We start from the raw sequence: 21260 nt of genomic DNA, 5'->3' as shown, positions 1-21260 counted from the left end.
GTCTGTCAACATCCATACCATCTTGCATTAGAGCAGCGTGTCCGACATACAACTGCACTTGCCGTGGAAGCCAAGACTGCTCATGAGATTCTGAACACTGGGACAACAATGTTGCACAGTCTGCCCACTTGAGAACTTTTCGTTCTGAGTCTTCTCTTTCTTCTGTGGCCAAAATGGGAAAATGCAGAAACAAACCCATAAGAGGGTTGCTTTTGACTTTTGTTATTTCTTCTTATTTATTGTATGAGTTTGATTTTATTTCCAATGTTGCTGTTGTTTAATACATTTTTTTTCCAACACAGCAAAACCCACAACAACAATGAAAGGAAGGACAGGAAGATTTTATATACATGCATACATACATACATACATACATACATACACACATACATACATACATACATAAATGAATATGGTTAGTGTGAGTATAAAAAAGACAGGGGGAAATGATGTCTGTGCCCACCCAGAAGTGAAAGTCCTCCCTAAGTTAGAAATTAAAGCCTAGCCTGAGGCTAGAGGCTGTGCATATAAACCCCAGAGATAACATGAAAACCGCCTCGTGGAGTCCTCTGAGACTGAGGATGTTCACTCGGAGGCCAAGAACTCAAGAACATATGTTTTACAAGGGAGAAAGCCAACATATAAACCTTCCTGTAAGTACTACAAATGACATACGGAAAACTGATCTCATAAACTAAGAAGAAATATGTAATAAAATAATGAATTTTGAGTCCCACTATGCCAGTTAAGGGATATATTCCAGTCCTTTATCCTAACTTCCAGAAAATATGACTGAATTGAATTGAATTGAAGTGGGGGATCTGACAAATATTTCAAGAACATCCTCTGATTTTCTCTGCAAATCTTACACAGCTACCTAGATTATTCTTTACTTTCAAAACCATACCAAACCAGTCAACCAACAAGCCAAATAAATAACAGCAACAACAAAAACAAAACAACTTGATGCAAGAGAGAAAGAGAGGGAAAGAAAGAGGTAAGAAGCCCAGAAAAAAAGAAAAAAGAGAAAGAAAGATAATACAGATATTATTGGTTTTCTGTACTATATAAAAGTTTAGGTTTCTGAATTTTTCTTTTTAAAATTATTTTATTTATTTACATTCCAACCATTGCTTACCTCCTGGACTTCCCTTCCACACTTATTCCTCCTCCCCCTTGCCTCTAAGAGGATGATTCCCCAACACCACCAGACATCTCCCTTCCCTAGGGCCTTAAGTGTCTCAAGGATTAGGCTTATATTCTCCCACTGAGGCCAGATCAGGCAGCCTTCTGCTATATGTGTGCCCTGGGCCTCAAATCAGACCATGTATGTTACCTGTTGGGTTCTGGAGCTCCCTGGGGTCTGGGTTAGTTGAGACTGCTGGTCTTCCTATGGGGTTGCTCTCCCCTTCAGCTTCTTCACTCTTTTTCCTAATTCAACCATCTGGGTTCCCTGACTTCAATCCAATGGTCGAGTGTAAGCATCTGTGTCTGTCTCAGCTGTTAGTAGGGCCTCTCAGAGGGCACCCATTCCAGGCTCCCATCTGTAAGTACATCATAACATTAGTAACTGTGTCAGGTCTTAGTGCCCCACCCCCGGCCATGAGATGGATCCCAAGTTAGGCTGGTCATTGGACCACCTTTCATTCAGTCTCTTCTCCATTTTTGTTCCTCCAATTCTTTTACACAGGAACAATTCTGGGTCAGAATTTTGACTGTGGGTTGGTAACCAAGTCCCTCTACTTGAGGCCTTGCCTCTACTGGAAGGGGTTTCTTCAAGTTCCCTCCCTCAAGGTTGGACATTTTGGCTAAGGTCACCTCCATTGAGTCCTGATAGTCTATCATCTCCCAGGTAATGTGGTTCATTTACATAATGGAATACTATTCAACTATTAAAAATGAGGACATCAAGAATTTTGCAGACAAATGAATAAAACTAGATAATATCATCCTGACTGAGGTAACCTAGATAAAAAAGGACATGCATGGTATGTACTGCCCGATATGTGGACATTAGCCAAAAAGTAAAGAATATCCATAAGTTACCTCACAGACTGTAAGAAGTTTAACAGGCAGGAAGGCCTAAGTGAGGATGCTTCAATTCCACTTAGGAAGGGGGAGGAAATAAACGCAGGAGGCAGGCAGAGAAAGGGTGAGATTTGGGTGGGAGATGGAAAGGGGAGGGGAAAAGGGGAGCAGGACCAGGTATGATGGTGCAGGAGAAAAGTCCAGGGGTCAGGAGAATGAATGGAAATATGCAGACTTGAGGGTGGGGGTGGGGAGGTGGCGGGACCCTCTAGAAAGTGTTTTATGTTTGCAAGTAATAATGTTGGATGGTAGTGATTTTAAGTTGTAGATAGTCTCAGTAGGAGCACTAAAAAAACATTGCTTCTCTTTGTGAAATTAATTTGTGTGTGTGTGTGTGTGTGTGTGTGTGTGTGTGTGTGAGTGTGTGAGGCATTTACGGGGGTGCTCACAGAGGCTAGGAGATGTGGTTGTTTTCCTGAAAACAGTGCACACCATCATTTCTGGGTAAAGGTCAGATGAGAACTTATGGGAGTTGGTTCTCTCTTACCATGTGTTTCTGGAATTGGACTTAGGTATCAGGCTTGGAGGCAAGCATTCGTTTCCAGTGAACCATCTCTCTGGTCCCATAGTTTATAATTATTAAAGAAGATTAGATGTCAGTGATCTGATAAAAGAAACTACAAGCAGCATGAGCACATGCAAAAATGGCAGTTTATGTTTCTTATACTAATTTTCAAATTATGAAGTAGTTATATTACATTTTAATGAAATCATGAATTATCTATTTCTTAATATTTAAAATATAATAACATTCAATTCAAGTATATTTATTTTTCTTGTCCTTTTCTGATAATTCTATCATTTCTTAGAGGACTGTATGTGGTTTACAATTTTCAGGTTTTTAGGTTTTCCCCATTATAATGGGAAAACAACTATTTGAATCATAAAGTTGTCTGTATATCTGGTTTTCTTTTGGCTCTTTACGTGGTGAATATCATGTATTGTGGATCAAAATTTATATTATGCTTCTCCTTGAGGTTCCCACAGTGTGTGGATAGGACAAATTTGAACTCAGAGAGGAAAATAACTATGCTACCTTGAGGAGAAGTTAACAAAACCTTGAAGAAACTGTGCTTCACATTTCATTTGTTGCTTAAACTTACTGTCCCATTTAGTCCAAATGGCCTGAGAGTGAAGTTTGGAGATGGGGACACTGAATTCTCAAAGCAAAATAACCTGGAGCTCCCATGCCCAAATAAGTAGATGTGACCCTTGTCTTTCTAATCTGATCCTTCAGAGAATTGAACAATGTCTACATTCATGATTATGAGTCAGGTGTTAACCTCTCCACAGCCTTTCAGAGAAAATGTGTTCTTTGGTGTCTGAAAACTTAATTTTTCCAGGTTGACTTGATCACTGTATACCTATCTGTGAAGTGCAAGGTATTCAGTTCCTCTCTCTCTTCATCATTTGGTGTTGTTGCTGTTTAATTCTAACCACTGTGGTTTAGCTGGCACTTCCCCACTGCTTTGTAATGATGAGTGACAATTTGTAGAGATATTTACTTAAATGACAAATAGTTGCTAGTCATAAATACACCAAAATTCTTTTATGTTCAATATTGACCTGTCATTTGTAGTTTTACATTTTAAGCCATGTCCTTATATGTTTGCCTTTAAACATGTTTCTATATAATTTTATGGTTTATGATTCAGTATTATAGTTGTATTTTAAGGCAAAGCAAATTCCTTTATAGTCATTGTGCTTGTTAATGTATTCATATTGATTTATTATTTTGTTTTTTATGTTAATGGATGCATTTATATTTGCTTTTCTCCATTTTTCTCCTTTCTTTTGACTATTTTATTCTACATGTTTGAGTTTCAAGTTATTTTTTTTTGTCAGTGGCTAAAAATTTTGTAGGAATCAATTGAGAAATAATGAAGCAAATGGACAATCCATTCATAAAAATAAGCAATATTTAATAAAAAGGACTATATAGTTATAGTTTACAAAAGTCGGTCCAAAAATATTACATTATTAATCACAGTGTCAACTAAAATAGAGATCACACTATTAGATGTAAGGCATTTGGCATTGAGTTACGAAGTAAAAAGGAGCAGATCATGGTTAACTTCAGTGGTGCTGAAAGGAAATGTCAGGCGTTTCCAAAGTATCAGGGCTAAAAGAACTCACCACCTCAAGGCACAGGAACACCAGCACTATGGGATGATGACAGGTGTCCTTCTTGGTGAGAGAACATCTCAGAGGGAGGGATATATACCTGCCATCTGGCCTACAGGCTACCACAGTAAACGTGAGTACAAAGCCTGGAGTGCACCTGTTATCTTAGCACTCAGGACAGTGAGGCAAGCAGAGAGGTAGGCAGAACATGTGCTCAAACAGGAAAAGAGATAAAGGATAAAGGGAAATTTAGCAGAAGTCACAAGCCTGAAGTGGTCTATAGAATCAGAGACAGAACTTGGTGGGACATCTGGCTTATCTATACCTAGTGTGGCGAGACTGCACCTGGGACAAGTCATGCATTGGGCTCCACTTGCTAAGGCGTATTACCCAGGAGTGAGGAGAAGGTCCTATGGGAGGTTGCTGAAATCTATGCCCAAAATAAAAGTGTTAAAAGGTAGAATAAACTAAAATATCCATGCACACACACACAAACACACATACACACACACACACTATATAATAATATAATAGTAAATGCAGGACTAAAACTTAGTAAAGGAGTTTTTGTTCTGGGATTGCTGCAGAGAAGTGTAACGCTAAGACTAAGAGAAATCAGTGAAAGAAGACTCCAGCTCTTGCTTCATAATCTGTGAAAGGCATTCATGGGTAATGAAAGTAAAGCTTAACAAATATTATCATTAGTGTCACTGATAAGAATTTTGCAAGTCTATGAAAATTGAGTTCCTTTTATTTATCTCTTTGATATGCATGCTATCAGTACGTACTTTAACACAATGTAGTTAATTTTTTTTTTTTTTACTATTAAAGCTTTAAATAAAAATGGACATTGAGTTCTCAGTTTCACATACTTTCTTTGATTTCTTTTTTTTATTTTTGGTTTAGTTAAAATTTATTTGACTTATTTGTGTGAGTACCCGAAGAGTTGTGAGGAAGCCTTGCAGGAGTTGGGAGTTGGGTTTTTCTGCCTCTGTGTGTCTGTCCCAGGAATAGAACTCAGGTTGTTACTCTGGTAGAACTCCATAACCTTTGCCCATGGTCTCATCTTGTCAGCTCCGGTTGATTTTTTTTTTTTTTACTTTCTTGCTGCATTAATTTTCTTTTTCTTATTATTTTATTTTGTTTTTTATTAGGTATTTATTTCATTTACATTTCCAATGCTATCCCAAAAGTTTCCCACCCGCTCCCCCACCCACCCACTCCCACTTCTTGGCCCTGGCGTTCCCCTGTACTGAGGCAGATAAAGTTTGCAGGACCAATGGGCCTATCTTTCCACTGATGGCCGACTAGGCCATCTTCTGATACATATGCAGCTAGAGACACAAGCTCTGGGGGGAGGGGTACTGGGCAGTTCATATTGTTGTTCCACCTATAGGGTTGCAGATCCCTTCAGCTCCTTGGGTACTTTCTCTAGCTCCTCCATTGGGGGCCCTGTGATCCATCCAATAGCTGACTGTGAGCATCCACTTCTGTGTTTGCTAGGCCCTGGCATAGAAAGAAATTAAGGACTTTTTAGAGTTTAATGAAAATGAAGCCACAACATACCCAAACTTATGGGACACAATGAAAGCATTTCTAAGAGGAAAACTAATAGCTCTGGTTGATTTTATATAAGAATAATGTTTTACGAAAGTGTCTTAGTCACTTTTATTTTATGCTGTGATACTCTGACAAAAGGTACTGAAAAGAAAAGGGCTCCTTTAGGTGCCAGATCCTCATATAGTCTATGATGGCAGGGAGTAACCAGTCAGGAGCTGGCCACACTGTACCCAATGTCAAGAAGCAGAGCAATAAGACTGTAGCAAGTTTATAGTTAACAATCACCACCAAGGTGAGCAGACAAAATCTGGTTTCAGTGTCAGGTTGCTCTCATTCCACTATTTCTTATTTCAGAAGTTTACATGCACTAGTTTTTACTCTCTTGAAATATATATATATATATATATATATATATAAACATCTATTTTACTTGTCATTGTCATATATTATATATGATATATAATAATAAAGTAAACATAAAATTATATATATATGTGTATATATATATATATATATATATATATATCTCACTCAGGGGGAGCAATAGTGAACCTTCTTTGTTAGAGAGCTTTTCAGGTTTTAGTTGTTGAATGTCATATTTATAAAATGAGAATAAAGTGCCCAGAGTTCCCAGGGACTAAACTACCAACCAAAGAGTACACATGGAAGGACCCATGGCTCCAGCTTCACATGTAGCAGAGGATGGCCTTGTCCTGCATCAATGGGAAGAGAAGCCCTTAGTCCTGTGAAGGCTTGATGCTCCATTGTAGGGGAATTCCAGGACAGGGAGGTGGGAGTGGGTGGGTAGGTGGAGGAACACCTTCATAGAAGCAGGAGAAGCATGGATGAGACAGAGGTTTTCAGAGGGGAAACAAGGAAAGGGGCTGTCTTAGTCAGGGTTTCTATTCCTACACAAACATCATGACCAAGAAGCAAGTTGGGGAGGAAAGGGTTTATTTGGCTTATACTTCCATACTGCTGTTCATCACCAAGGAAGTCAGGACTGGAACTCAAGCAGGTCAGGAAGCAGGAGTTGGTGCAGAGGCCATGGAGGGATGTTCTTTACTGGCTTGCCTCCCCTGCCTTGCTCAGCCTGCTCTCTTATAGAACCCAAGACTACCAGCCCAGAGATGGTCCCACCCACAAGGGGCCCTTCCCCCTTGATCACTAATTGAGAAAATGCCTTACAGTTGGATCTCATGGAGGCATTTCCTCAACTGAAGCTCCTTTTTCTGTGATAACTCCAGCTGTGTCAAGTTGACACAAAACTAGCCAGTACAGGGGCTAACATTGAAATATAAATAAAGAAAATATCTAATAAAAATATAAATAATTTTAGATCAAATCTGTACCAACTTGACTATTTTCCCATGTATCCTTAGCTTCTCCTTCATTTTAAAACTGTTTTGTGTTTAGCTTTTCATGTAGTACTGTGATCACATTTTGCCCCCATCCCCCCCCTCAACAACCTCAAAAAACCCACTAAAACTGATATCAAAAGAAAAGAACAATAAGACAAAAACAAAACATACACACACACACACACACACGCACACACACACATGCACAAACTCAAACACAGGCACAAATATACAAACACAAAAACATAAGCACACACACATACATACACAGTAAACACATGGAAATTCATTTTATGTTGACAATAATCCTGGGCTGGACTATGTCTTGGAGTGTATTAATATACCCAATTTCCTCTACTGGAGAAAACTGGTTTTCTTTTTCCTAGCAGTTATCAGTTGCAAATAGATTCTTGGATAGAGATGAGACCCCGTGTCCAATCCCCCTTTCAGTGCTAGGCTGACAAAATAGACTTCCAACCAACACTAATCAGAAGAGGTAGGGAAGAATATTGCACTATCATTCAGAAGAAAAAATCCACAATGAGGAAATTACAACTCTAAACATATATGCACCAAGCACAAAGACACCCGACTTTATAAATGTGATTTTTGCTTACTCTAAAGTTTAGAGTCTAAATCATATTAAGCAAATTATCCACAGCTTCCCAATTTATCAAAATTTGCCTTATTTATGTTTAAAAACATATAAAGTTTATTTATTTATGTGTTCTAGTTTATCTTTATCCATTTTTGCCTGTGTTTACACTCAGTATGTACATGCCTGATGTCCCAGAATGTCAGACAAATGTGTTTGATTTCCTGAAACTTAACCAATGAATGGTTCGAATTTGCCATATGGGTGCTGGGAACTGAGCCTGGGTCCTCCTTTAGAAACAATGAATGTTTTTAACTGCTGACTTGTGTCTCCAACTCCTGCATTTAAAAGCATGATGGACTTCTGTATGTAATGATAATTTACATACTATTCCACATGAAATAAAAAAGATAAATATTGCTAACTTATATTTTATGTATCGAGAGTACATTTTATTTATTAGGAATTAAGAAAATTTAAATAGTATGTTTTATTTAATAACCACCTTAGGTAATTGCATAACAACACAGGGATTGAAAATGCCTTTCCAGATTGCTTAAAGATAATTGCAACTCAACTTATTTCTCCTTAATTGGGAACAGGTTTTAAAGAAATTACCAAATACACTGGCTAGGTTTGTTTTTATTTATTGAAATTTAGTTAATAAATACATGAAAAACATTTCAGAGTATGTTTGTTCCAGAATTATAGTGGTTCTAATTTTTAAGGTGTATGAACAACTAAACCCATAGTTTTTTATTTCTTGTATACCTTGTATTGGCTAAATTTCCATAAAGAATAATAATTTAGTAACACAAATATGCTATGTCTAATGTAATTGGAGATCTAGTTATTTAAGAAAATGATGGTCGTTTGCCAAAATTAATTCTGGCAAGCAAGATTGGAACGATATATTAAATTCCAAACCATAGGAACAGCACCTCAAAATAAGAATCTGATGGTTCAAGGTTGGCAGTGGCCCCTTTGCTTAATTTAAGAACAAGCTTAGAAGCTGGCTACAATAATGTTGGTGAACTAAGAATTTCTTCTTCCAAAATGTTCCCAGAGCTTCAACATGGAATAGGAATATCAAAATGATTATGGAGACTTACAGTCCTGGGAGTTTATTTAGAGAGGTTTGCTTGGAGTCCACTAAGAAAATGAGCCACATACAATAATAAGAGCAATTATAAAAGTGCTTAGATAATTTCTTTCTGAAAAATATTAGCTTGGGCTCTTCCTTTACTTTTAAAAATATGTTTACTTTTGTATATGTATTAATATTCAATAAGAACATAGATTAAATGAATCCTTCCAAATTTGTGAGACATTCAAACAAATTAATCGATTCCCGTCTCTACCACTTCACCTTTTTCCTGTACAACTTGGACAGTTGTGATTATCAATTCATAACTTGAAATTATAAAGCTGCCTTAAAAAGACAGTAGTGCTCTTCAGCATGATTTTAGGGCTTCTTAGTATGGGGTGTTTAAAAAGTAAATAGTAATGTTTCTTATGTGTTCTTCACGGAGGAGCTATTATAGGTTCAAATTAGTACAATCAGCTGTCTATTACACCTGTTTGATTTCACAAGTTAGAAACTCAAGGACAAGATAAAGGTGAGTGAATAAGATGAAGAATATGTGGAGAAATAAATTGTCTGTGAAGAGGAACATTGGGGGAAATTGAAGAGGTGAGGAATCTCTCTCTCATGTGCACTCATGCGTATGTGTGTGTGTGTGTGTGTGCATGTGCTCATGTGCATGTGTATGATATATGTCTATCATTTACTTGAAATTATCAAGGGCATAAACATATACAATAAAAAGTTGAAAAGTGACTGTCCATGGTGAGATTTTTTTTTTTTGAAACATGACACAACCTAAGAAAATACCCTTTTGTTGTAGAATGTGAATGATGAGCCTCCAGTCTGCACACCACCACATGTAGAGACTCAGATTTATGCCACCTTTAGGGGGCCTATCATTCCCCTCAGGTGTTCAGACAAGGATTCTCCACAGGATCACCTCAGTTATTCAATCACAGAAGGTAGGTGAAGCATGTGAGTTTAACTTGGTCACTTCCATACTGTTCTATCAGATTCTCATGTCAGATATTTTATAACTGGTGAGAACATATCATAAAATATATCTTCCTTAGAAACTTAAGAAAGGAAATGGAAATAACCATTCACAATATGGTTTCCATTATTTTATTACCTCATTATCCTTAGGAAACACAAACAATCAGTTCATACTTTGGAGAGAAGGTGCTGAGTCTCCATTTCTGGCCACCAGGCAAGATTTCCAGTATGATCTATTAAAAGGAGTCCAAGATGTAGTGACTTTCCAGTTACTTATTGAAGTCACTGACGAATTGGGCAGGAATACAGCTAGACAGCTGACAGCCACTACTACGGTCATAATTCATGTGCTTCCCTGGACTACAACACAGCCAACTTCTTCCACAAAAACAGCTACAACTACTGTAAGTAAAAGTGGTGACCTGACATTGTGAAGTAGTTTGAATTAGTCTCATAGCAAGTTCTTGAGAACTCTCATAGGAGTTCCCCTATTGTTTTGGGGTGAGAAAACATCAAAAGAAACAATTGCTTTTAATAGAGTCAAATTCTCATCTTCACAATAAGGAGAAACTATTGGCGCTGTTAGCTGTCAAGAGTTGAAGTGAGAGAAATACATTAAACTTTAATTTTGTGGGCTTTGTTTTTTAGAACTTCCAGTAGTTCTGTTGATTCCCATCACAGTGTGCCTTTTTTCTGTTAAAATTAATATCCAAGAATAATTTATTATGGTAAAAGCATTTTATGCTTAAAAGATACATACTAGCTTTCTCTTTTTTAGAAACATTTAGACTCATTGGAAAGTAAGGTATGTATGTTGTCTTGGTTCAGGCAACAATTCCACAAAAGGAGTGACTGAATCACAGACACATAACCTTGATAGGTTGGAGTTGAGGTGTACAAGGTTGATGGTAAAGGTGAGTCAAAGGGACACACTCTTATTTCCAAGTCCAAGATTTCCATTTAGGCCAGCCTTGGTGGCATATGCCTCTTGTAGTTGTAGGCCAAATTGAGCTACATAGGAAGTTTGAGGTGAGCCAGGACTTCACAGTGAAGCTCTGTTATAAAGCAGAATATAATAATAATAATAATAATAATAATAATAATAATAATAATAATAATAATAGATTTTCTTCTTAACACCATCTCTTCACATAGTAGAAAGAGGTCAAGAGAGCATTCCCAGCTCTTTAGTGAGGGTACTAATTCCATTCATGGAGGCTCTACATTTAAGACCTAACCATACCACAGAGAAGACCCCTGGCTCCCACCACTCTTAAATTGTTGTTTAGAATTGAAACGTATGTATTTTGAAGAAACACAAGCAACACATTTGGTATTTAACACATTAAACAATAAACATCTTCATTCTAAAATTCATTTTAAATTCAGAGAGAGATCAACAAAAGTTTCTTTTAGTTTTTCATAGTATACACAGGGCATCTCAGAATGTATAATCTCTAGAAGACAATCTGGAGACTTCTGCATATTTTACAGTGCCAAGCGTGGCACAAGTACATTCAAAGGACAAATATCATATGTTATAAGAAGGACATGTGACACTTTCTAGTTGGGAATGTTGGGGCCTCAGGAATTGTTGCAGAATCTGATGAAGTCTATGTTCCTTCTATGCAGAAAAAAACATGCACATGTAAAATTTTATATTCCATCTCAGAGACTTGTAAAAAAAAAAACCCACTATGAAACACAGATTACAAAACCCTGACTAAAAACAGCAGTATATAACTGCCTCTGAATCTGTACAAAAATGTTTCCATGAACAAATATGTTCCCCTTGGTATAATGTAAACAAAGAAGACAGGCTACAGAGCCACTGAGAACACTATAAAACACTCCTTAAATGTGGTGATACTTGGCAAGGTAGACGTTACAATAAGTAACACAATTCCTGAAGGAACGGAAGCAAGATGGACTCATTTTCAAAACAGAACAATTTAGTTAAAAAGCTAATAACAAGTGAGCCCAACCATGGAGTGATGAGAATAAGCAGAAGCAGTGTAAAGTCTCACTCATCACCTCATGTCTCCTCATCCAGAGCATCTTCCTCAGGTAGAGAAGAAGAGAGACACTAAGACATCTTTCATAAACTGAATTAAATTCTTCAACTTAAATATATGTTGTCTAAAGAGACAATGAGGTAACTGGCTAGACACTGTTTCCTGCAAATGCAATTCCCCAGAGGAATCATGAATCAAAATTCCAGAGACTGTGTGTAGCAAATTGAGCTCATAATAAAAATTCCAGGACTAATATCTATTTTGACAGAAGGGAAGATGGTAGAAACTTTAAATCATTCTAACTTGTAACTATGGATTTTATCCTTATCTCAACATAAAGCAAAAAAGGGAGAAAGTCTTAAATAACTCTGTCCAACCTTTGCATCAGTCCTTCTGGGTAGCTCACCCACATCTCATGATGCTTATCAGCACAATGAAACGACTTTTATCCTATCCGTGAAGGACTGAAACAAGACATTAGTGTACGGAGTGGCAAAATCCGTACCTCTTCATCTGTTTTACTGGATCTGAACTTTAATCACAAGAATTAGATGCTATCCTGAGCTCTCTGCCTTTGGTCTTGGCTGCACACTGGCACACTACCTTTCCAAAGCTAGTTTTCTCACACCCAAAAAACAGTGCTTACTACTCTGTACCTCATGAAATAATTTGCAATTGATTCATTTTAGGTAATTAAAGCCTCATATGCATTTTTAGACGTGTCTTTCTTCTGATAGTCTTGGGTAGATTGAAGTTGATCACAGTGTCGATACTTATACCACAGAAGTGGTCCAATGGAGCATCCCAGGATTTTGTTTTGTTTTGTCCTTTTAGAGTTGTCAATTAACTTGTACTCAGACCTGTCATCTTATTCTTTAGGGAACTTAAAGCATAGAAAATATTTCAAAGCAAGTGAGATTCATGCTAATATAGAATTAATAAAATACTATTAAGCCACCAAAATGAATGAGGGACATGTATTTTCTTACAATCTTACTTCGTTTAAATAGTAATGCATCACTAAAGCCATTTTTGAAGGACAGTGTACATATAGAAGCAACAGATGAGTTTAATAATTTTCCTTTTAGGGTTTTGGTTTGGTCTAATTTGATTTTCTAATACAGGCTCCCCTATAACTCACATGACCATGACCTTCATATGTAACTAAAGCTTGTGTTACACTCAGCATCTTCCTGTCTCTACTTGGTAAATTCATTAGAGACACGTGGCACTGTATGTGGCCTTTTGTCTTCATTTTGAAATGCGGTCTCACTAGATTGCACAGGATAGATGCAAGTTGATGATGCCCGTGCTTCAGAAACTGAAGTATGAGGATCAGGAGTGTATGATCAATGAGAAATCTACTCTTTACTTTTATAAAGCAGGAGTAGACATCAGAGAAAGGTATGGATTGCTGTGAGCTGTGCCTTAAATGCACTCTGAGTTAGAAAGTAGAGTTCTCTCTGTGACATTCATTTGACAACTGTTTATCTCTACATCTTCAAATAAACTTCCCTTGTTATTTCTATTTCCCTAATATAAAGGCTGAACTGTGAACATAAGAACTAAAGTAGTAATTGATCGTACATTGATTAATTGCTCAGAGAATGCTTACAAACTCGTGTAAAGTACTCCTATTCTTCGTCAAACTCCTACTACGTATGTATCATTATTAAAGGATAAAGGAAAATATATTAAATTCTAATATATTTTTGTGGCATGGGAATTTAAACCTTGGGCCTCACACGTGTCAGGAAAACACCCTGCCAATAAGCAAACCCCTTACATTTCTTTTTACAATGTGTTTTTCAGCAGTCTTTCTGATGTGTTAAATCTGACCTTAAACTTGTGGACTTCTTGCTTAGCCTTCTGAGTAGCTGGGAATATAATCCTGCACAAAGACACGTGTGGACGTGTAACTTCTTAGTAAAGTAAAACAAACAAACAAACAAACAAACAAATGGAATCAATCTGTCTATGATAACAAATTACTTGTGAAAGAAACAATTAAATGTTGAAACAGTGAATTGAAAACTATAAACACGGAGCCTTCATTGTAAGGTAAAAATTAAGGGGAAGAAAATTATGTCTATTTTACCAACTGTGCATAAAGGGCATGATGGTAGTATCTTCTCTGCAAGAACTAATACTAACTGTTCCCTTGAGTATATGGGGGATGGCAATACTATATAGCTGGAACCTTCCAGTGTTCAAGGTTTATTTGTGAGACTAGGTAGTGTTCTTAAGTTGCAGACATGGGGACTGTGATTACGTCACCTTTCTCAAGTGTGCCTGGTAAATAAAGACTATTGCTGTGTTAGGAAGTTACATGATTTGAGCATTTATTTTTTTATGTGTATTATGCCATAATAACAACTCCTTTAAAACTAACCTGCATGCATATCTAGTGCATTCTCACTGAACCTCTTCTGGGTTTTAGTACTGATCCAACTTTAACAGGAAATAAATACAGAATAACTGAAAAGGTGCATAAAAATACTACTTGGAAAGGCATTGTCAACACTGAAGAAAAACAACCACGGGTGTGTGTGTGTGTGTGTGTGTGTGTGTGTGCCAGTTGTTTCATATGTGAACTACATCCTAGACAAAGTAAAGTTTATCTTTTTTATCATTGTGCTTGATTACTCCTGTGTCTAAAAGTACATATTAAGCATCAATGGAAGTCTCAAGGAGAGTGGAGTTGGGGTACATGGGAAGGGTTGTAGGGGAGAAAGGGAAAGGAGACAATCGTGTAATTATTACAATCTCAAAAATAAAAAGAAGCCGGGCGTGGTGGCGCACGCCTTTAATCCCAGCACTCGAGAGGCAGAGGCAGGCAGATTTCTGAGTTCAAGACCAGCCTGGCCTACAAAGTGAATTCCAGGACAGCCAGGGCTATACAGAGAAACCCTGTCTCAAAAGAAAGAAAGAAAGAAAGAAAGAAAGAGAGAGAGAGAGAGAGAGAAAGAAGAAAGAATACTAAAAATAAAAATGTTTATTGAAGAAAATAAAGGAAACAAGAGTTTCCTCATCCAGTAAGATTCTATCTTGCTCCTTCCGCTGAAGTCATAATGACTAATATTTTACAAAATACATAGGGCAAAGTCCAGTGGCTTTCCATGCTGATGATGTGAGCAGTTATGGTGGTTTGAATAAGAATGGCCCATGTATTTGAATGATTACTCATCTAAAAGTGGCAAAAATCTTCTATTTGAGGAAGATTTGGATGAATGATGTCCTTGGGGCAAGTATGCATCTAGAGGTGGACTTTGAGGTTTCAACAGCCCATGCCAGGACCAGCCCTTCTCTCTCTCTCTCTCTCTCTCTCTCTCTCTCTCTCTCTCTCTCTCTCTCTCTCTCTCTCTCTCCCTCTCTCCCTCTCTCTCCTCTCTCTCTCTCTCTCTCTCTCTCTCTCTCTCTCTCTCTCTCTCTCTCTGCCTGTGGATCAGAATGTAGCTCTCAACTACTTCTCTAGCAGGATGCCTGCCATGCCCTCCACTTTGCACCTCACCATGAAGATAATGGACTAAGCCTCTGAAATTGTAATCAAGTCTCATTTAAATATTTTCTTTTGTAAGATTTGCCTTGGCCATGTCTCTTCACAGGCTAATACAATAACCAAAGTAAGACAAATCAGTGATCAGGAAATCCTAAGAAGGTAATTCATTTTATATCATTTTAATTTTGATTTTCCCTTTAAAGTAGTATCTTCTAGATATGGCCTTGTGTTTTTTATTTTAGAAAAAGGAGACAGGTGATTAATTGTTTTAAACTCTTATTTTCTGTTTTATTTTAGACAGTCTTTTTTTTTTTTAACTGCGAAATCAATGTATATTTCATACATTTTTTTATTAGATAATTTCTTTATTTACATTTCAAATGCTATCCTGAAAGTTTCCTATACCCTCCCCCTGCCCTGCTCCCCTACCCACCCACTCCCACTCCTTGGCCCTGGCATTCCCCTGTACTGGGACATATAAAGTTTGCAATACCAAGGGGCCTCTCTTCCCGACTAGGACATCTTCTGCTACATATGCAGCTAGAAACATGAGCTCTGGGGGTACTGGTTAGTTCATATTATTGTTCCACCTATAGGGTTGCAGACCCCTTCAGCTCCTTGGGTGCTTTCTCTAGCTTCTCCATTGGAGGCCCTGTGTTCCATCTTATAGATCACTGTGAGCATCCACTTCTGTATTTGCCAGGCACTGGCATAGCCTCATACAAGACAGCTATACCAGGGTCCCTTCAGCAAAATCTTGCTGGAATATGCAATAGTGTTTGTGTTTGGTGGCTGATTATGGAATGGATCCCCGGGTGGGGTAGTCTCTGGTTATTAGACAGTCTTCTATGTAGTTTAGTCTGGCTTCAAACTTCTTTTTTCTTTTTTCTTTCTTTCATATTTATTTCATTGTGAATGGGTGTGTTGAATGCATGTTTGTATGTGCAGCACATACATGTCTGGGACCGATGGAAATCAGAAAAGGACATTGGGTACCACAGAACTGGACTGAGGATGGTTGTAAGATATGTAAATGGTAGGAAATAAACCCAAATCTTGCAAGAGAACAGTGTTCTAAATGACTATAACTCTTGATGTGGGGTGGGGTGTTCCAAGTTCATTATTGCCCCATAAGTACTAGGATCGCTGCTGTGCATCAGCACATACAGGACAAATGCCTATCTTTATGTTTTAAAATTCTCTGTTTCTTTTGTGCCATTATTTTTATTTAATGGAATAAATTAATTGAATTAGGACCTAAAATATAACAGTATATAAGAAGCTTAAAGACCATTATCACTATTTTAAAAATTAAATCCAACAGTCCATTCTTTTTTAATTACAAGAATTCTTTTGTTTTTAATTAGGTATTTTCCTCATTTACATTTCCAATGCTATCCAAAAAGTCCCCAATATACTCCCCCCCACTCCCCTACCCACCCACTCCCACTTTTTGGCCCTTTTGGCCCTGGCGTTCCCCTGTACTGGGGCATATATAGTTTGCAAGTCCAATGGGCCTCTCTTTCCAGTGATGGCCAACTAGGCCATCTTTTGATACATATGCAGCTAGAGTCAAGAGCTCTGGGGTACTGGTTAGTTCATAATGTTGTTCCACCTATAGGGTTGCAGATCCCTTTAGCTCCTTGGGTACTTTCTCTAGCTCCTCCATTGGGGGCCCTGTGATCCATCCAATAGCTGACTGTGAGCATCCACTTCTGTGTTTGCTAGGCCCCGGCATTGTCTCACAAGAGACAGCTATATCTGGGTCCTTTCAGCAAAATCTTGCTAGTGTATGCAATGGTGTCAGTGTTTGGAAGCTGATTATGGGATGGATCCCTGGATATGGCAGTCTTTAGATGGTCCATCCTTTCGTCATGGCTCCAAACTTTATCTCTGTAACTCCTTCCATGGGTGTTTTGTTCCCAATTCTAAGAAGGGGCACAGTGTCCACACTTTGGTCTTCATTCTTCTTGAGTTTCATGCATTTAACAAGTAATTACAAGAATTCTTGGCAAACATCTTTAACTTTAATTTTTTTCATAGCCATTCATTTGTAATATTATCAGGCTCCCATACTGAACAAAAATAAAGTTTGAAATGAAAGAATTTGTGGTGCTGTCAAATCAGGTAGAGTCTGCTAAAACAGTTTTCATACTGATAGTAAACAATCTTGCATCCAAATGCAGAGGCAGAGTGTAGCCTTAGTAATGTGGCAGGTCCTGACTTGACTTTTCGTTCTTCCTCTCCATCACTAGGTAAACCTTTGCTGAGTCACTTACTGTATTGAACTTCAGTTTCAGTCTGTCAATAACTATTACTAACAGAGGTTGTATCAACACTTCCTGGTGCACTGGCCAGAACATGAGATGTAATTAATACATAGCATGCCTCATCAATTTTTTTTAGTTGACTGAAAACAGACAAAAAGAGATTGCTTCTTATTTCGAAGCATTGAGCACAAATCACTTAGTTCTCTATTACAACTTCCACTAAGGATAAATGTTTCTATGTTTTCTTTGTAATATTAAAGTTTTTTAATATTAATTTTGTAACTTACACTATCTACAATAATCAGCTTTACTATTAAAAGCTATTTGACATTTTCATTAGACATCTATTCTGTATTTAATAAAGTATTTGAGAATAAACATTAAATGTAAAACTTCTTATAGACAATCTTTTTAAAAAAAGTCTCCTAGAGCAGGAGGTAAATGGAAGACCATGAAAGGCAGCAGAAATAATCTAAGATGAGCCCTACTATGTTATAGACTTGGGCATCTGTTGTGGTTCAGATTCTGAGCACTGATGAAAGATTCCATGACAGAGAAATTATTATTGTTGTCTTCCTTGCAAAGTATAATGAGTTAAGTAACTAAGGTTATGAATCAAAGTAAATTAACTGCTTGCAGCAGAAAGAGGTTTGGTGCCTGACTGAATGACAGATGTAACATTCTCCTGTTCTCACCAGTGCTTTACCTCATGGTGAGATAAATTTTTGATGACATCCAGAGTCCATCATCTGGAACAGTGTGTTTCCTCACTCTTTATATCCCTATCTGTCACTGTAGGGAATACCAGGCCTGCATCTGAGTCCACGGGTGCCTTTGGACTGGCTACTGTCTACTGAGACAAACATGACAGCATTTGAAAAATGTATCACCGTACATTTCAAAGCAAATATAAAACGCATACACTTTGTACAACAAGGAAGGTATAATTTAAAATGAATTCTATGAAGTGCAGGATTTAATATTTGAAGTCAATTTTCTTCAAAACATTGTACGACTAATGTGTGAATAAGATTTCTTATGGAGTAGTGGAATTTATGTATCTAAACGCATCTATATTTAAGTTTTCACATTTAAAATGTGATTAAATTTAATTGAATTGAAAGATTTGACTGTCACTGAAAGTCCCAATTCTTTTCCAGAGGTTAAATTATTTTCTCAAGGTCACAGATTTACAAAATGACATAACCAAAAGGAACTTGAAAAAAACACCAAGGCATGAAGTTTGAGGGATCATGTGACTAGTGTTGTAAATAAGGTATAAAATAGAACGAAGGGGCCTTAGCACACAGTCTGAGAAGTTCCAGTAAGTATAGAGGTTGGTTTCCAGTAAATTAAGTTACACATCATTTTGACAAGTGCTGTGAAGGATAAACAAATGTAGGGCAGATGTCGTATCAAATTCTGGCTTGAAGGATCTGAGAAAGTCCCAGAAGAGATAGTGGAATTTTAGGTAGGTTTTGATGGACAGAACGAGAAGCAGAGACATTAAGCAAGAGCCACAGTTGAGGAAATGTAGATTCGTGAGCACATGGTTTATTCATAAAAGGAGAACATGATCAAATGTGTCCTGAGACAGAAAGTAAGGTTGGCCTGAGGCAGGGAGTTAAGAAATTAGGTAGATTGACAAAGCTTAGAGAGCAGGAAAAAAAGAAAAGACCACAGGCAAGGAAGTTAGTCAGGCAAGTGCTACAACAAAAGGTCAGGCGAGCACTGACCTCTGTTGTACACCAGGGTCACAACCAGACTTGCAAATAAAATGTAAAGCAACAGCTCAATAGGATTTGTGAGCAGTGAGAATGTGTAATCCCACATCCAACACCTTTCTTTCAAGTCTTTGGAATCACCAATGTAAAGCATGTGGTGTGGGAGTCCCGGCTACACAAAATACACATTTAAATATTTACTCATTGTACAGGGATTACTAGATGTATTAGAATAGCTCAGTGTGCTGTACAAAAGGTTTTATTAGGATCAAATGAAACAAGAGACACAAAAGGTCTTGTAATAAACATGCTATGTAAATAGAAGTCATTTATATTGTATTAATACCTGCAGAAAGATTTTGCTCTTTTCACATCACATCCTGACTTATTGTAGAAGACTGACATATTTCACAATTACGTGTGGCTTTTTAAAAATAAAAGCATTACATAAATTTTAGGTGAGCACAGGAGAAAACAAAAGGGAAAAAAAGCCTCAAAAACCTTTGCTTATTTTCAGATAAGAGAGGCAAAACCAGCAGGTGAGTCTCAAGCACTGGCAGGTTCCTACCATTGTCTACCGGTATGCAGAGCTCCACTGGCTGTTTACGAGATTGTGCCTTCGTGCCTTGCTACACAATGAACTTTTTAAACTTAAAATTGTCACAATGCTCTCAGAGTTAGTAGCACAGGGTTCTGAAAGGAATGTGCTCTTTGGAGAAACACAAGTATGACTGTGGACTCCATTTCTGTCATTTTGGACTTGAGACAGTTACTCTACTCCTCTCTGCTCTTCCCTGGTAGACTCACCAAGGTGATCCCCTCTCTCCTGAGTTTCAAATTAGGGGCCATTGCTACTAAATAACTTTGATCAGTCATGGCCCATATTCGTTAGTAAATAAATGGTGTGCCTGGGATTCAAGATATTGTATGACCTTTGTATGTTGATTCCCAGAGCCCACTGAATATTTAATGAATACTTGTTAGAAGGAAGAGAAAAGAAAGATGGAAGTAAGGGGAAAAATTAAACAAATGCAAGTTAGAATCTGTCTCCTTATATATGGCAACTGTACCTGAGATATATATTTTTATTATTATTATTAGTAGTAGTAGTAGTTTAGTTTAGTTTATGAGAGGGACTCTTACTATGATGCCCAGTCTGCACTCTAGCTCTTTAGTTCTAATAATCCTCCATCCTCAGGCTCCAAGTAGCTTGAACTCCAAGAGTATGCCACCCCACCCAGCTATTTCTTAATGATCTGGAGATAAAGCTATAAGTCTAAGTGACACATTGTCTACCGTTTGATGTGTTTATTATTTAGAAATACATCCCAACAGTATTTATTTATGTAAAGCAAATCACAGTATTTAAAGGGGCATTGCTTAAGCTTAATCTGATTTCCCCATCTGTCTTTGTTCAGACATGCTCACACTTGTTTTTATACTGTGCTAGTCATACAATGCTTAATCTTAACAACTGCCCAAATTCAACACAGCTAGGAGTCCTTTCACTGAGTTGCACAAGCAATGGGATTTCATCCACCTCCCCTGCTGATGGATCTTTTATGTCTCCTTTCGCTTCCATTTTCAGTGCTTCCTACTCCTATGCCATTCCTGTGAAACTAGCCTTATAGCTTACACTACCTTAAATGTCTCAATGTATTCACAAACTTACCCTATCTTACGCTGCCATCTGCTGGACTCCACTGGTCCTTAGGCAAGGATATTAGTCACAATTTGAAAACCTTGTGTTACTTAGTCATTTTTTAATGGTCAGTTGAGATAGTAATGGAAATTTATGTGTGTTGAGGGGAAGAGGGGATGCTGTGATTCTTGGTAGAAAACAGGAAAATCCAATAATAATAGTGTGGCTCATTTTGAAATAATACTTTGTCCTGTAAAAACAGGCTGACTCGTCCTTTCTGCCATTTAGTCACTGTTCAT

The 21260-nt window shown here is 37.5% G+C and overlaps 1 protein-coding gene across 3 annotated transcripts in view; it reads left to right on the top strand.

Moving 5' to 3' along the window:
• Positions 1 to 21260, top strand: part of LOC147004925 (cadherin-related family member 4-like) — an 89393-nt gene that overhangs the window by 55390 nt on the left and 12743 nt on the right. For all 3 annotated transcript variants that reach the window (XM_085836101.1, XM_085836100.1, XM_085836099.1), the window contains 2 exons: positions 9636 to 9777; positions 9962 to 10215. In XM_085836101.1, the coding sequence (XP_085692227.1) occupies positions 9636 to 9777; positions 9962 to 10215 (396 nt within the window). The remainder of the gene's footprint in view (positions 1 to 9635; positions 9778 to 9961; positions 10216 to 21260) is intronic.

Source organism: Mus caroli, unplaced genomic scaffold (genome assembly GCF_978045245.1).
Source record: "Mus caroli unplaced genomic scaffold, Mus_caroli_1 scaffold_4, whole genome shotgun sequence".
Taxonomy (NCBI): Eukaryota; Metazoa; Chordata; class Mammalia; order Rodentia; family Muridae; genus Mus; species Mus caroli.
The sequence above is the reverse complement of the archived record's forward strand: the minus strand, read 5'-3'. Positions and strand labels throughout refer to the sequence as shown.